Source organism: Mauremys mutica, chromosome 10 (assembly GCF_020497125.1).
Source record: "Mauremys mutica isolate MM-2020 ecotype Southern chromosome 10, ASM2049712v1, whole genome shotgun sequence".
In the NCBI taxonomy this organism is placed as follows: Eukaryota; Metazoa; Chordata; order Testudines; family Geoemydidae; genus Mauremys; species Mauremys mutica.
The window spans coordinates 13,283,469-13,300,099 of NC_059081.1; the positions used below are offsets into that span (position 1 = coordinate 13,283,469).

General features: G+C 42.4%; 1 protein-coding gene across 2 annotated transcripts in view; it reads right to left on the reverse strand.

The window, feature by feature from the left end:
- Positions 1-16,631, reverse strand: part of ESYT3 (extended synaptotagmin 3) — a 56,281-nt gene that overhangs the window by 16,031 nt on the left and 23,619 nt on the right. For both annotated transcript variants that reach the window (XM_045032353.1, XR_006582639.1), the window contains exons 5-10: positions 14,967-15,033; positions 13,818-13,907; positions 9,952-10,007; positions 6,235-6,355; positions 4,403-4,564; positions 1,363-1,445 (exon numbers count right to left, since the gene is read on the reverse strand). In XM_045032353.1, coding sequence (XP_044888288.1) covers positions 1,363-1,445; positions 4,403-4,564; positions 6,235-6,355; positions 9,952-10,007; positions 13,818-13,907; positions 14,967-15,033 — 579 coding nt within the window. The remainder of the gene's footprint in view (positions 1-1,362; positions 1,446-4,402; positions 4,565-6,234; positions 6,356-9,951; positions 10,008-13,817; positions 13,908-14,966; positions 15,034-16,631) is intronic.

The following is a 16,631-nucleotide window of genomic DNA, read 5'->3' on the forward strand; positions in this document are numbered from 1 at the left end:
GCAAAGCTTCCCCTAATGTGCTGCTATCTAAGAATGCCATGTTGACAATCCTGTCCGTCCACAGGACAGGTACAGCTCATGAAGTAGCAATGCCAGTTTGACCTTCGGTCCTGGCTTGCAGAGCTCAAGTTTCAGGTAATATCAGATTCTTAGGGTATGGCTACACTTGCAGGTGTGCAGCGCTGGGAGTTACAGCTGTCTTCGTACAGCTGTGTAGGGAAAGCGCTGGTGTGTGGCCACACTCACAGCTACCAGCGCTGCAGTGTGGCCACATTTGCAGCATTTACAGCGCTGTTGGGAGTGATGCATTATGGGTAGCTATCCCAGCATTCAAGAGGCAGCAACGTGCTTTTCAAAAGAGGGGGGTGGGGTGGAGTGTGACAGGGAGCGGGGGAGAGAGAAAGGGGGGATTTTTGGAGCCGACACTGTATCAGCTCCCTGCCTTGCAAAATCTGAAAATTTCCCCGACCCCTTACTCTTAACTGCAAACAGCCTGCAGACCAGATAAGCAGCTTCTCCAACAGACTCTCTTTCTCTGCCCCGCCCCCCTGTTTCTCTCCTCAAGCAAACACTCATCCCCCTGCCTGCCTCATTCACAGCAAGGTAGTGGGTTATCTCAATTGATTGTTCACAGCAAACAGGAGCTGTGTTTGCTTTTTAGATAAGCAGCTCCTGGAGCCCCGAGTTCACAACAAAACAAAGAGAGGCATCATAACAAAACAAAGAGTAATTTAGTTAAAAGCATTCTGGGATATCTCCTAATACCCTGGAGGCCAATAACAGCGCTGGTGTGTGGCCACACTTTACGAGCAGCGCTGCAGCACCAGCGCTGCACTCGTTATACCCCAAGCAGACCCAGGTGTACAGCCAGGGTGCTGCAGCCAGGGAGTTGCAGCACTGGATGTGCCCTGCAGGTGTGGACAGTTACTAATTGCAGCGCTGGAAAGCCTCCACCAGCGCTGCAACTCTCCAGTGTAGCCAAGCCCTCAGTCTCTTCTAGGAAGGCGAACAACAAGTGCCAACTGCAGGGGTTGTTTTTATGACCAGGACCCCTCTCTACTAGGAACCTGACTGAGAGCATCACATTAGTTTCACACACATCAATGATCAGACAGCATCCAAATGCAGAGACTTCATCATGATTAGTCTGGGATGGATTAGAACTGGAAACCTAGGAGGAGGAAGGCTCCACCCCCCAAAGTTATTTTACTAGCAGCAGCTATGTTTCTCATAAGGTTTACATCTCACTGGGCAACCACCACTGAACTATCTATGCCTTTATTATTACAGGGGATTGCTTTTAAAAAAAACCCACCACACATACTATTGAAAAGATAAAAAATAGGAAATTATGTGCATCACCTGCCCAGAAAGTCATCTTTATCTGGATCTTCATCATACAAGTCCACTTCTAAGTCCTGACCAGGCACTTCATGAACAACAAACTGTGAGGGGGAACGGGGGGAAGAAGAGAAGAGTGGTTAGGAAAAAGGAGAAGAGGAAGAGAGAACGTCATAGGATTTATAGACAGACAAATATTCACAGGCCACATTAAAAGCCTCAGGTTAGTGACAAGAATGCAGTACTTCCCAAGGTATATTGAGGATATATATATGCGCTAATGCAGGGTCAGCATAAGCATGATGTGTTTGCATCTTGTCTAAAATCCTCATAGATCAGCTTGAAAACTGATACGTCAGTTCAGGTGCCAGGGTCAAGTCTGCAGGGCAAACATCTGCTCATTTGATTAACAGGTTCTGAAGATACACCTCTACCTCGGTATAATGCGACCCGATATAACAGGAATTCGGATACAACGTGGTAAAGCAGTGCTCCAGGGGGGCGGGGCTGTGCACTCCGGTGGATCAAAGCAAGTTCACCTATAACACAGTAAGAATTTTTGGCTCCCGAGGACAGCGTTATATCGAGGTAGAGGTGTACAAGTTAACTTGTCAGTTCAGTTGGTAACATAAAAATAGTCTATCAGTTCCAATACAATTAGGCAAGGGGGAATCACAGAATCATAGAAATGTAGGGCTGGAAGGGAACTTGAGAAATCAGCAAGACCAACCCCATGCACTGAGGCAGGACCAAGTAAATCTAAAGCATCCCTGATGGGTGTTTGCCTAATATATTATTCTTTAAAATCTCCAGCAACTTGGATTCCACAACCTCCCTTTGAAACCTATTACAGAGCTCAACTACCCCTATAGTTAGAAAGTTCTCCCCTTTCTAAAAATCTCCCTGCAGACTAAACCCATTGTTTCTTATCCTACCTTCAGTGAACACCAAGAACAACTGATCCTCATCCTCTTTGTAACAGACCTTAACATACCTGAAGATGATCATCAGGATTCCCTCCACCCCTCGTCATCTTTTCTGAAGAGGTAACATGCCCAATTTTTTTTTTAAACCTTTCCTCATAGGTCAAGTTTTCTAAACCTTTTATTATTTTCATTGCTCTCCTATGACTCTCTCCAATTTGTCCACATCCTTTTTAAAGCGTGGTGCCCAGATTTGGACACAGTACTACAGCTGAGGCCTCACCAGTGCTAAGTAGAGCAGGACAATTACCTCCTATGCCTTAGATACAACACTCTTGTTAAAACATTCCAGAATATTAGGTTTCACAACTAGCACATGGACTTATTCAATTTGAAATTTACTATAAGCCCTAGATCCTTTTCTACAGGACTGTTGTCAAACCAGTTATTCCCCATTTTGTAGTTGTGCATTTGATTTTTCCTTTCCAGGGGGAAGTATTTGCACTTGTGTTTATTGAATTTCATCTTGTTGATTGCAGACCAGTTCTCCAATTTGTCAAGTTTATTTTGTATTCTGATCCTGTCCTCTAAAGTGCTCACAACCCTTCCCAGCTTGGTGTCATCTGGGGATTTTATAAAACACTCTCCACTCCATTGTCCAAGTGATTAATGAAAGTATTGGTTAGTACCAGACCCAGGACTGACCCCTGCAGGACCCCACTAGATATGCCCTCCCAGTATGAGAGCAAGCCATTGATAACTACTCTGAGTACCATTTTTCAACCAGTTGTGCACCCACTTCGTAGTAATTTAATCTAGACCATATTTCCCTAGTTTGCTTAGAAAAATGTCATATGGGACTGTGTCAAAAGCCTTTCTAAAAATCAAGATATATCATATTTACTGCTTCCCCTTATCCAATAGGCCAAAAGGTCAAAGAAGAAAACTTGGTTTGGCATGGTTTGTTCTTGACAAATCCATACTGGCTATTCCTTACAACACTATCATCATCTAGGTTCTTAGAAACTGATTGTCTAATAATTTGTTCCAGTATCTTTCCAGGTATCAAAGTTAGGCTGACTGGTCTATAAAATACCCTGTATCCTCTTTAGTACCTGTCATATGTTTGCCCTTCTCCAGTCCTCCATGAATTCGCAAAGATAATTGAGACTGGTTCCCAGATTGCTTCAGCTAGTTAGTTAAGTACCCTAGGATGAATGTCATCAAGCCCAGCCCACTTGAATACATCTATTTTTTCAAGATAGTCTACCATGTTCTTTCCCTATTTTGGCTTGCATTCCACCTCTCTCATGGATACTATTAATTGTACTGAGTATGTGGTTACCACTAACCTTTTTAGTGAAGAGAAACAAAATGGGCATTAAACACCTCAGCATTCTTGAGGTCACCGGTTATTAGCTCTCCTTCCCCGCTCAATAGAGGACCTACACTTCCTGTTGTCTCTCTTGCTCCTAACATATTAATAAAACCTCTTACTGCCTTCTGTGGCCCTGGCTAGCTGTAACCCCTTTTGTGCCTTAGTCTCTCTCATTTTGTCCCTGCCTACTTGTGCTACTCTTTGTACTCAGACTTAGCAATTTGTCCATGTTTCCAATTTTTTGTAGGATTCCTTTTCAATTTTCATGTCATTAAAGAGCTCCTGATGGAACCATATATTGGCGTCTTACTATTCTTGTGGTCTTTTCTTCACATCAGGACAGTCTGCAGTTGTGCCTTTAATTCTGTTCCTTGAGAAACTGCCAGCTCTCCTGAACATCTTTTCCCCTTAGATTTTCTTGCCAGAGGACCTTACCTACCCATTTTCTGAGTCTGTTAAAGTCCGATTTTTATGAAGTCCAGTGTCCTTATTTTGCTCCCCTCACTCCTTCCTTGCCTCAGGATTATGAAAACTATCACTTCATGATCATGCTCACCAAAATTGCCTTCCATCTTTAGATTTGCTAAAATGGCTGTCCCCTTGCTTACTTCCTCTACTTCTGAAAGAAAAAACAAGTGTCCCCCAATATCTTCCAAGCACTTATTGAAGGACAAGAAAAAGTGCCCAAACCAAGTATAATCCACATATATAGACACACATTACAACTTCATATGGTTAGAAAGATCAATAGATTCTATACCTCAGACGTTTCATTCCAGATGGGATTAAGATTTCGTTGAATGGTCTTGCTTCGGAACTGCACCAAGCCAACTCGAAGAATAGCATAAGGGTCAGACTTCCCCCGGAAATGGTCTTTCTGGACAAGGTTTTCAGCTTCTAGCAGATGAACTCTGACTACTCCCTGAACAAAATAAGGCATCATAGATCAACATGAAAACACAGGCCTCTTGATAATTTCAATACATTGCCTCTTAAAATAGCTATTTCAAGTGTTAGTTCCAGTTATCATTGAAGCAAGGCTGCTATGGTATTTTGATGCAGAACATTCTACATAACAGATGTAAAACAGGAAACATCTTTAACATATAATTTCATTTACTTAGAAGAGAGCAGTTTCTACTGAGGCACAATCTAACATAGGCTATCTTCATATGGTTATAGTTGGGCAGGAAAGGTCTCCGGTTGACACTACACTACACAATTGTAAGTAAGGACCTGATCCTGCAAGGAGCTGAGCTCCTGAGTTCCCACTGGCTTCATAGGGAACTGAGCATGCTCAGACCTCTTAGGAAGGGCTCCTCTCCCACAGGGCCAGAGCCTGAAAGGACAAAAAATAGCATCCACTGGGAAGGCATGATGGTATGATATTTTTGATTAGTTGTTGCAGAGGTGGCCATTCAACTTCCATTTGGTGATTAAACGTAGGTGGAAAACAGCCACCTATCCATTTTTCCCCTCACTTTCCCAATATCTAGAATATTTATAGTATATTTAAGAGATTTGCATTTGACAATGTTTTGGATGAATTTTTGCAAGATATTTTATTTAGTAAAAAGATTTGTGATTTTATGCCTTCCTACCTGTTGTTTAAGCTCTTTCATTATTAAATAAGGAATTGCTGGGTTAGCATACAAATCAAGCACAAACTGAAGATTCATCATATTCCTTCATTAACCCAAAGCTTTCACTTGGTAAAGAGATCACCGATTAATCTCTTAAACAAGCCTTATGTACTGTATACCAGGATATACAAAGACCAAGAGGAACTTCTGGCCAATATCTGCTATTGTACGTTAAAACTATTGGGGAATAGTCTTGTTCCGCTCTTCAATAAGTATGTAGAACATGGGTAGGCTATTTTTTGTCAAGGTCCAAATTTCTTGGTCAAAAAGGTATAGTCAAGGTCCATCCTCCAGAGAAAATAATAAAAGAACCCCAACAATAATGATAAATACTGTAAATAAAAAGATTTCAGGATCCGTTCAAAAGCATCTGGCAGCCCAGATTTGGCCCACAGTCCACCTATTGACTACCCCCAATGTAGACGATATTGCTGCAATATAAACTCAGTGTGGGGTCAGAGATTAAGAGTACCTAGACACCATTGTGATGGGTGCACTAGAAATACTCAAGATAGAGGTATTTGCCTATCAACTACTACTGTCACGGCATTCAGTATCCAGAAGCTTTAGCATCATTTGCTCAGATTTCTCCTACACACATTTGAGCTGACTTCATTCAGTTTTAATAGACATGACTGGGAGAGAGATATTGGTTGGTATTATACATGGTATGAGCAGGCTTTCCCCTAAAGTTGGGGCACTGCACCACAGTTCAGTATTGCAGTAACTTGTATTTTCAATCTGAACAGATACCCACTATCGTGCTTCAACCAGTTTTGATAGGTGGACAATATCAACTTCAACAATCCTAGTTCCCACAGTTTAGAGGCTGATGAGTTGTGTGCACAGCAGGTTAATGCATTTTCCCCCCTCCCCACGTCTTAGCGTACAGCGTATTCAGCTGATTGTGTGTCAATATATTACATCATCCAGCTCAGAAAACACTCACATATGGGATAGGGAATCGCAGGTGGGAAATTTTCATGTTCTTTTTCAGTGGAATTGTGATTCTGTTTGGTAACACCAGCCGGGCAGCAATCAGGTCTTGGATTATCGTGTCTGACATTACACTGAAGGGAAAATTTAAAAACAACACACACAAATAAGTCACGATTTCAATTACAACAAAAGACATTGCAAATGTTATCATTCTGCCTTCTCCATGCCTTGAAAGAGAATGCCTTCAACTCTCAAAAGGAGGAAAGAACCAAGATTTCAGTCCTAATCGGATCTTGCTCATCCATCTGTGCACATGCAAGGGCACAAAATTTATGTTTGCACATGCATAACTGAGTTGGATGTGCAAATCCAGAACTGTGCATACAAGTGGCTATTTGCATGTACAACTGCAGTGTGGCGCATCCAAATCTTTCCGTTACAAAAGCTGGCTGGAAATTTGACCTTAGAAGACTAAAGATACAAGGATACAAAAGATGAGGCAGGATGAGATGGATGGGGGAACAAGAGGGTTCAAATCTGGGGTCTCTTTTGCACTACCTCAGGAATACACACGTTCATAGTGTTTCCACAACTTTGGAGTTTGGAGAACTAAAAAAGGGGTGACAACTTCACATCAGCATAAAATGACAATTTCTGACCTTGAATCCATACATGAGGCCATGGGTGACTTTAGAGTATGCATCTGAAGAAATGAGCTGTAGCCCACAAAAGCTTATGCTGAAATGAATTTGTTAGTCTCTAAGGTGTCACAAGTACTCCTGTGCTTTTTAGTTAGAGCCTCTGTGTATATAATTTGATCCCATCTTATCCTTATGTTGAAAGTGGTTGGATTGACAGTCCTGGAGACTGAAGCCCCCCTTGTATTCCCAGAATAAGCACTGCATGTACAGTAATAATATGAGCTTCTCCCACCTTTCCCCACCAGCTTGCCTTAATCTATACCCTCTTGGAATAGCCACCTTTAGGCAATTCAGCTTCCATTCACCCCTTAGCTTCTCTACTAAGACTGCCAAGAAAGGGAACCAGTTGTGAGGTTGTTTTTTGTAATGCAGGCAAATTATTTGAGTCTTGACTCCAGTACTTCCCTTTCTTCAAGCCAGATTTATTGAAGAGCAATTAAAAAAAAAAGTAAACACTGTTGTAAATAGGAAGCTGAAGCCAGACAAGTTAAAAAAAACCAGGAGGTGATTAACCAATGGACCAATCTACAATGTCCCCTCCAAGCACTCTGGTCTTTATATATTATATTAAAACAAAAAGGCACAACCCCCACCCCCTTCTAGGTCACCTTTTAAAATAAATGGTTTCAGGGAGATCATGTGATCTTTACTGAGCACAAAGATCCTTTGCATCCCATCAAGTCACAGGAGCCACAGACTCAAGGAGCAGCAATCGTTCATTTCATGTGTAAATCTCTACAGCAAAGTTATTTATTCCTAATCAATCATCCGAGCTGAATTTGCTGGGATTCTTTAATATATTAAGAGCCAATGTCTGGAAACAGAAGCCAGAAAAATTCAAATGGGAAATAAGGCCCACATTTTTAACAGTGAAGGTGATAACCCATTGGAACAAAGCTATCAAGGGAAATGATGTGAAGACCTCACAACATAGAGACTCCACCAAGACTGGATGCCTTTCTGGAAGATATGCTTTAGCCACAGTTATTGGGTTCAGTATAAGGGTACCTGGGTGAAGTTTAATAGCCTGTGATATACAGGTTAGACTGGAATGATCTGGCCTTAAACCCTATGGAATCTATGAAATGCAGTAAAAATCAATGCTTTTTTTTAATCTTTCAGTTCTAGCCTTATACTTGGCCCTCTATTGCTGTATTTGCAGAACAGACATTTGACCTACCTCCACATAGCCAGAAGTGTGTAGGAAAAACACATTTTAGTGCTCTCTACTTACAAATGGTGAATGAAGTGTTCTCAATGAACAGCTATTTGGCATGAGCAAGTCTGTATCTACAGGGCAGGATACCATTAAGGGGGAAAAGACTAATAAACACACATACACACACACACACAGCGTCACTCCCTCCCCACCTCATCTCATTGCTAAGTAAAGTGCTAGCAAGAACAGGAATATGCTGGATAAGGCTGTTCCATGATCTGGTCACAGTGCACAGTCTGACCAGAACAGAAGGCTGAAATCCCATGCCCTGCCCAGTACAAATGCAGAGCTCACAGACGGTCTGATGACAGGACAGTGATTTCCTGCCCAAACCCCCATCAACAGAAAGGTTATGAAATCATGTGAATTTTGGCATGGACCTGAATCCAACTAAGTGTAGCTTTTAACAAATAAATGACTAGGTAGAATTTCATATTTCTTTACTCTTCCCCATAAATCAGAGTCATCTAAAGGAAGAATTCTGGTTCAACCAGTCTTTCAGCGTGTTTCACATCCAGGCATGTTTGTTCATAAGGCTTTCATGATCAGAGTTTTTTCTATATTTAAGCCACTATAAGGGAAGTAGGAAGGAATGAAGCAGTCAGGCTCCAGCATTTTGCAGTGAGCCAAATGAACTGTTGCTTGTAAGTGTGCAGTGTGTACAGCCCTTTCCTGCAAGGGTTAAGAGAATTTGCATCGGAAAGGAAAAAGATTAGTTCCCAAGTTAAAAAGGACATCTCCTCCCAGGGCATACAGCTGCTCTGGCCTCAAAGGGAGCTCTCTGCCACCGTACATCGAAAGGCTTGGATACCTTTGCTCATGTTGAGTAGCAGCACAGTCCCATTTGATTCAGTGGAGTAAGCAACTATTCAACATGCACAAGAGTGTCTGCATCTGGTCCTAAGCCTTTTTCAGCAGCAGCAGGAGGAGATAGAAAAGCAGCCCCTAAAAATCATTTTTAGTTTAAAAATAATGACTTGCAAGTAACCAAATTGGTAAGTTACTTTTCCTTTCCATGTGACTTGAACAGTTTTCTGCTTAAACTGAAAAAAACTCAGAAGCAGGAAATTCATCTTTGTTCCTGAGGAACAGCTTGAAAAATCCAGAGTAGTGGAGCCAAATACAGAGAGATGCACATTCACTGTGAAACTTAAATATAAACAATCAACCCAATACACATTTGGGAAGGGCTGGAACAACTTTGTTGTGTTTCTTTTGGGAATCTGAGGAGTCTATAACCCGTTGTGGGAAAAGCAGGGGAATTTCTGCCATTTTGGATTTTGTTGTTGATTTAAAAATAGATTCCATGATTAATAAAACTACAATAGAGTATACAATGTCCCGGATAGGTGGCTTATATTTGTGCACCTCAAAATAAGTACAGTATGCAAATCCCTTAACTCTGGAGATCTCATTATAAACTATCAATGCAAAATAATTCTTGCAGGTGTAGAAAGGAAGGCCAGCTTTGTAACTGTAGCTCTTGTTATGGCCTCAGTGTCTTTTCTGACTTTTCACAGGAGATTTGGCTAGCCGTAATACTTCCATCATGAGCCTCAAATGTGAGGAAGTGGTAGAAAAGCAATTCTGATGCTTGCAATAGAGCTTTGAGTTCAGAGTTTCAAGATTGTTTAGATACTATTGTTATGGACAACAGTATAAAGCCCTAAGATACATAGTTCTTGAAAATCTTTGGCTCAGTTTCTAAAGAAAGGGGTTCATTTCTACATGATTCCCCCTCCTACCCCACCTCTTTCTTAAAAAAAATAAAAAAATAAAATAAAAAAGAAGAGAACTGAACACTCACCTAATTCCTGGGGCATCTAGGAGGTTGGTCAGGCCTGCCCAGTTGACTTCCAAGAGCTACAGTAAGCAGGAAAAGAAAAAACCCAAACTAAACCGTATGAATGAATTTGCAACAAATGATTAATGAGCCTAAAAAACACAAGATATATCCAGCTAAAGAAAACAAACTGGATTATGTTTACACCTAAAACCAATGGCTGAGAATGAGACATTTCCTCCCTTATTTGAGCTGCCAAGACCTGGCATCAGGGTTTCTTTGGGTCTTATCCTCCAAAGACTTAGGAACATAGGAATTGCCATCTTGTATCGGAGCAGCAGACTCAGTGTTCCATCTGAGAGCAACCATTACCAAATACTTCACACAAAGATGCAAGCAATCCTGGAGTGGAAAACTGTGGGGTAATCCACCCATCGGGAAATGCCTTCCTAATTGCCTCATGCACTGAAGCACAAGGATGTATAGTCCATCCAAACATGTGGGGTTTACATGTCTAAATCACACATGGAGGAGTTTGCTACAATTAATGTATCACATGGCTCTGATCACCTGCTGACTTCCCATAGGACATGTTCCAACAATCCAAATACCCCAGCAACTTCAGAGAGCCATCATTAAAAAAACCACCCTCAAGATGTCAGAGTATTGTTTCCTCTTTCTGTGCCCCAAAGTTATTCTGCCCTGCGACAGTAACAGTTTTTCTATACATAAAAAAGTCACAGCTTTAAAATCCACTAATTCATGGCTCTGCTGAGTCAGAAATGTAGAATTCCTTTCCTACTGGGATAGCTAGGAAGAGCTGTTTTAGTGGGACCAGATCCAACTAAGGCAATGGGCTTTACTTGCAGAGGGATTTAAAGAGGACGGCCCTAACAGGCAAGCTAACTGAGTGACACTGGAAATATGGCCCAATGTTTTTAAAGATGCTCAGAAATTAGCAGTGCCTTAAATATATATGCAGCAGCTACAGAACATGCAATTGGGCAGTGTGGTATTAATGTTTTATGCGAGTCATCCCAAATGAGCACTGATTACTTATAAGTGGTGAAGCTGTAGTGAATCACGTGACCATCTGAAACTTATCCTGATAAAGCCACACTACTACACCCCATCATCATCACGGATTCCATTCCCACAGATTAACTAGGCATCACAGCCATCAACCATCAGGCAGGCATCCTCAACTGGCTTGTGTCTTTGCTCATATCCTTCTGAAGGGAGCTATCATGGACTTTGCACATTTCCTTTGCTAGATGCTTACTAAGGAATCAAATGTCTTCCCTCCCCACCCCCCCACACAAACACCCTGGAGAACACCTTAGAACACCTCAGTTTGAGGCCATTCTCCAACTGCGCCATGCCATTTAAGTCAGCTTGAATAAGAGATGTGTTCAGAAAGCACATTCCTGGGTGGCTAGAGTGACCCAGCGATGTCACATATGAGCTGAAGTGCTAAAAGGAACCCAAAACACTCAACCCAGAGAAGCAAGACCGATTGCTCAGTGCAATAACTCTCTGGAACCACCTCTCTGGAAAGGCCTTAGAAAACAGGTTTTACAATGACTCCATGGATCCTCATACAAGCTCAGACTAGACCAGAGCAGCTGGTTTTGTTTGAGATGTGACTAAGTTCTTCTCCCTTATATGGAATACAGCAAAAAAGATTTACAGGTATTTGAATTGAATGTTTGCAGTTCATCCTCAATAACTGCTGCTACTTTCTCCCCTCTTGGATCATAAATGTGACATTTATCATATCCCTCTGCGGTACAGCTACCGATACAGCTAGGAATCTATTTAAAATGTTAAAGTCTAGCCCTGCCTACATGTTATGCAGTCCAACTTACCTTCCACTGCCTTGTTCTCACACACCCCTCCTCTACCACCTTCCTTTGCACCTTTCCTTTGTTTGAAACAAAGCCTCCAGAGCCAGAACACTCCATTTCTAACTTTTAAGTTTGCATTTTACTAGTCTGTGGAGGTTTCCTCTATTAAGCCTCTACTCCAAGGGTAAGATTGATCCCCAGCTCATGTAAACTGTGTAGCTCCACTAACTTCAGTTTACACCAGCTGAGGATCTTGCCCTGAAAACCAAGTTCTTTGAGGCAATGACCTCATCTATGCACTAATCCAGTTGATTAATGCAAGGATCTTTAGTAATACAGGGCTTTTCAGCAGAAGAGTGGATTTCATTTTTGCTTCACACTACTGCTCAATGGGATTTCCCTCCTGCCTATGCACCACTTATGCCTCTCATTGGATTTTATGTTTTGCTTTCAGTCTTGCCATTGGTAATACATCCAGCACCATTTTTGTCTTACTGAACCGTGGCCAAAGTTACTCAGAGCCCAGGACCAGCTGCCATCTCATACAAGTAGTAGATTGCTGGGGCTAATCATTTCTTAGTTATGTACCATATTAGTTGTATTGCCTGAAATATTTTAATGTTGGTAAAATATACTGGTGTCTTGGTATAGCCTCTCCGGCAACATGGCCAACCTATACAGTCACTTATGGATTTAGCATAGTATCCGCTTTAGTTTGTGACTACACCAGAGGCACACAGCAGCAAAAATTTCTTCAAATCCACTCCCCAGATGCCAATAATCAGCTCCACATCTAGCCACTTCCCCACAGATATGTTCTTCTTAGCCTATACCGGAGACCACTGGATAATCCCATGGTATGCACCATGAATCCTTATAATCCAAAAATACATAATGATCAAAATTCCGCTGTTGCAACCATTCAGCACACTGAATTCAGTGGTGTTGTGTGGGGGTAGCAGGAGAATTTTGTCTAGTCTTATACTGTGCTACTGTCACTGGGAACTTGAAGTATCTTCATTATAGCTAATGCCAACCAAAGGGCAATGCTTCATGGAAGGATTTATAAGTTTGACCCACATATTGTGTGCGTTTGGTCTCTAACTACCTTTACACTCAAGCAAAAAATAAAAAAAATAAAATCCAGAAATGCATTAAAAAAAGCACATCATGCTATAAGCTGTCACTAGGAAGAGAAAGATGGGATTTAATTCACAGCAGGTGGCATTCACAAGGTTACACAATTAGGCCTTCAATGCAAGGCTAACAGACTGGCACCTAAGATGGCTGCATTTATTAACTGTATTAATAATCTGTCAGTAGTCCGTCCATATGACTTTTATTGGAAGACCATCTACCACAGTCACTAGGGAGTCTGTGCATTCATAGAAGCCAAAGACTAACTTGGCATGCAACACTGTAGGAGAACAAAATGCACAAGAACATCCTTCATTATCTAGAGCTCTAAAAAGAGTAAAGTTCCTATTTTAAGCACATTATTGTTCAAAATTCTATTTTAAGTACACAGCTACCCCGATATAACGCAGTCGTGGGGAGCCAAAAATCCCGTTATATAGGGGTAGCGGTGGCAGGGCTGCAGCGGTGATTTATAGGGCCTTGGGCTCCCCGCAGCAGCCCCGGGCCCTTTAAATCACCGGCCGAGCCCCGCTGCCGCAGCCCCGGGGTAGCAGCGGCAGGACTCTGGAGGTGATTTAAAGAGCTCTGGGCTTGGCCGCTGTGGGGAGCCTAGGCCCTTTAAATCGCCAGCCTAGCCCCATTGCCACAGCCCAGGGGTAGTAGCAGCAGGGCTCCGGCAGTGATTTAAAGGGCCCTGGGCTCCCCACAGCAGCCGGAGCCCCGCTATATGCGAACCAGTGTTATATCGGGTCGCGTTATAGCAGGGTAGCGGTGTATTACATAGTAGGCAGGGAAGTAACCAAGCTATTACAGATGGATATTTAAAAGGCAGATTGGCCCTCACTGTCATACGAGCAAAGATCAAGGATCAATCAGGCTGCAGAATGGAATTCACTAGAGACTTACCGGTTTTTGAATAAAAAACATTGTCATGGCTCCAAAGAAAGGCACATCTGTGATAAGAGGTTCCAGTATCACCCGTAACGTTCCATGTAACTGTGAAGAGAACAGAGGAGGGAAACTTCCATTTGAAGGTAACGGCCAGAATGAACCTGAACTGCTGCCTCATTTACAGAGATGCAAGGTCAAAGCACAAAAATGGGACCTAGAACTCCAGAGTTCTGGCCCTAACATTCTATCGCCAGGGTCCTCCCACCCGCTCATCCAAGCAATGAATTCAGAGAGCATTTCTCTTCTCTAACATCCATGGTAAGCTTGGGCTGGAACAACATCTACTTCGTTTGTAACGAGTTACGTTAAGAGGCAATCCAGAGTGAAAACGCTTTTCACTGGCATTTAAAAAAAAAAAAAAAACAACCCAACAAACAACAACATCATCAAAACATTTCTAACTCTTAGGTGCTTTTGAAAAATGTACCCAAGCGACTTCGGACCCCAAGTCCCATTTTCAGAAGTGATTGAAACTCAGGCTCCCAAGTGTTTAAGTCACTTCTGAAAATGGGGCTTCGGTGCTTTTGAGAATTTTACCCCTTAAATTTTTATAGAATCTTGTTTCCACACAGTTGAAATTTGGACCCTAAATGGATTTAAATCTACCCCAGTAATACTAGGATTAACTGTATGTGGGCACCACTGCCCCCTACTGGACAGAATCAGCACTTCTCCCCTGTGTGTCTGAGATCACACACTGCTAATGGCAAAAGCAGAGATTTTTCAAACAGATCGAAGGGAGTTGCTACGCTCCTTTGAAAAGCCCAGCCTCGGTGTAACTCTCGTAGCACAGGGTCTACGCTTATGGGCTGGGAGATTCAATCTTCTCTCGCCACAGTCACTGTGAAGTTCCAAGAAGTTTAATATCATCTCGCTATTTGATAGTGCTTTTGTCTGCAAATCTCAAAGTGCTTTCCAAAGGAGGCATTTTATACACGGGGAAACGGAGCCACAAGGCAGTGAAGCAACTTGTCCAAGATCACCCAGCAGCAGCAACAGAAATAAAACCCAGGTCTCCTGACCTCCAGTCTCATGCCCTACCCACAGGGCCACGCTGCCTCAATATAAAATACAGCATCATGTGAACATTTGTATTATACCCACCTGTATTCCTTTCACTCCTCCTTTAAACTTTGATACTTCCATGTGAATCTCGCAGTCCCCTACATAACTGAAAGAAAGTTTTCACATTAGTCCAGTGTTTGCAATACCCACACTCGAACAAAATGGAGCTGTAAAGAATACAAGGGAAATGAGCATATCAACCCTAATATGATATTGCAGAACTGGATGAGCATTATGAGGGTTCTGGGGGTCCAAGGGAGTAAAGAAATGGCAGGGTGCTCTCTCTCAACCACTACTCAGAATCTGATCCTGCACCAGAAGACATGAGAACACTCCTGTGCCGATGGGGCCGGCTTTAGACCTATTCCACCAATTCCCCCGAATCGGGCCCCGCGCCTAAGTCGGCCCCGCGCTCAGTGAGAATCCCTTCCCTGGCTAGAGGCGCCTTTTTAATTTTTACTCACCTGGCGGAGCTCCGGGTCTTCAGTGGCACTTTGGCGGCGGGTCCTTCGCTTACTCCGGGTCTTCGGCAGCAGGTCCTTCAGTGCCGCCAAAGACCTGGAGCGAGTGAAGGGCCTGCCGCCGAAGTGCCGCTGAAGACTCGGAGCACCGCTCGGTGAGTACAAGCCCCACGTGTTTTTTAAGTCATCCCTGACGGGGCCCCGCCGAAACTGTTCTAATTGGGCCCCGTACTTCCTAAAGCCGGCCCTTGTCCCACTGAAGTCACAATCACAGCCTAATACACTATTTCACTTCTCTTGGCTCATGTTGCATCTTTCATGTCATCACAGCAGGCTGGGCCAGAGATGCCAAATACAAGGGCAAAAATCAACCTTAAAGATAACCCAGGGGTCTTGAGGCTGACCCATAAAAGACAGAGATAGGTCAATTATTGGGCAGTTACCATTGAGAGTATCAGACCCAGAATAAAATTAAATTTGGAGTACAACAATTTTGGAAGTTGAGAATAACCTGAAAATAAACTATTTTTAATACTGTTCACTGTAAGACTACAACTTCTTGATTTTTAAATCATGGTTGCCTTACGCAGAATGGTTTTCAAGTATGCCACCCCCCACCCAGAGGAGTAAGTCCCTTTGGCAAATTCACAAGATACTACAGGCTCTAGATAAATAATATGTTTTGGATTTATACACCCACAAGAAAAAAAAAAAAAGCACACAGCCAATTTAAATCCTGATGAAATCTGAAGAGTGAACCAAAACAAAATTCCGTGCAATGTATTTATCTATGGGAAGGAGGATGGTGGGGAGGGAGAAACATTTACCAGATTAAGAAGTTTCTATTATAAAAATTGAAAGCTTGAATGTTGTAGCATTGCAATTGTGTGTGTCACCTTACAAGGTATACTGAAAGTTTTCTGGTAATGTGACTATCACTCAAGATTAACCAGTATTAAGAATTTAAAGTGATGCATTTCTACAAATATCAATCTTTGGGCTCTATTTTGCAATCCTTACTCAGGCAGAGCTCCCACTGACTTCACAAGGAGTTGTCTAACTAAAGAGCCCAGTGGAAGGCCCAAAGTGGGCCCCTGAGTTTGCAATAAACAAACTAGGACTTTAAAAGCAGCTGTCAGTAGTATGTGATGCAGATGACACTGCTTTGGTTTATAAAAAGCCTTTGTCTTTCTGCAGAATCAGAAACTCTTCCAAACAACTACTAGCAACCACTTAGCTGCAG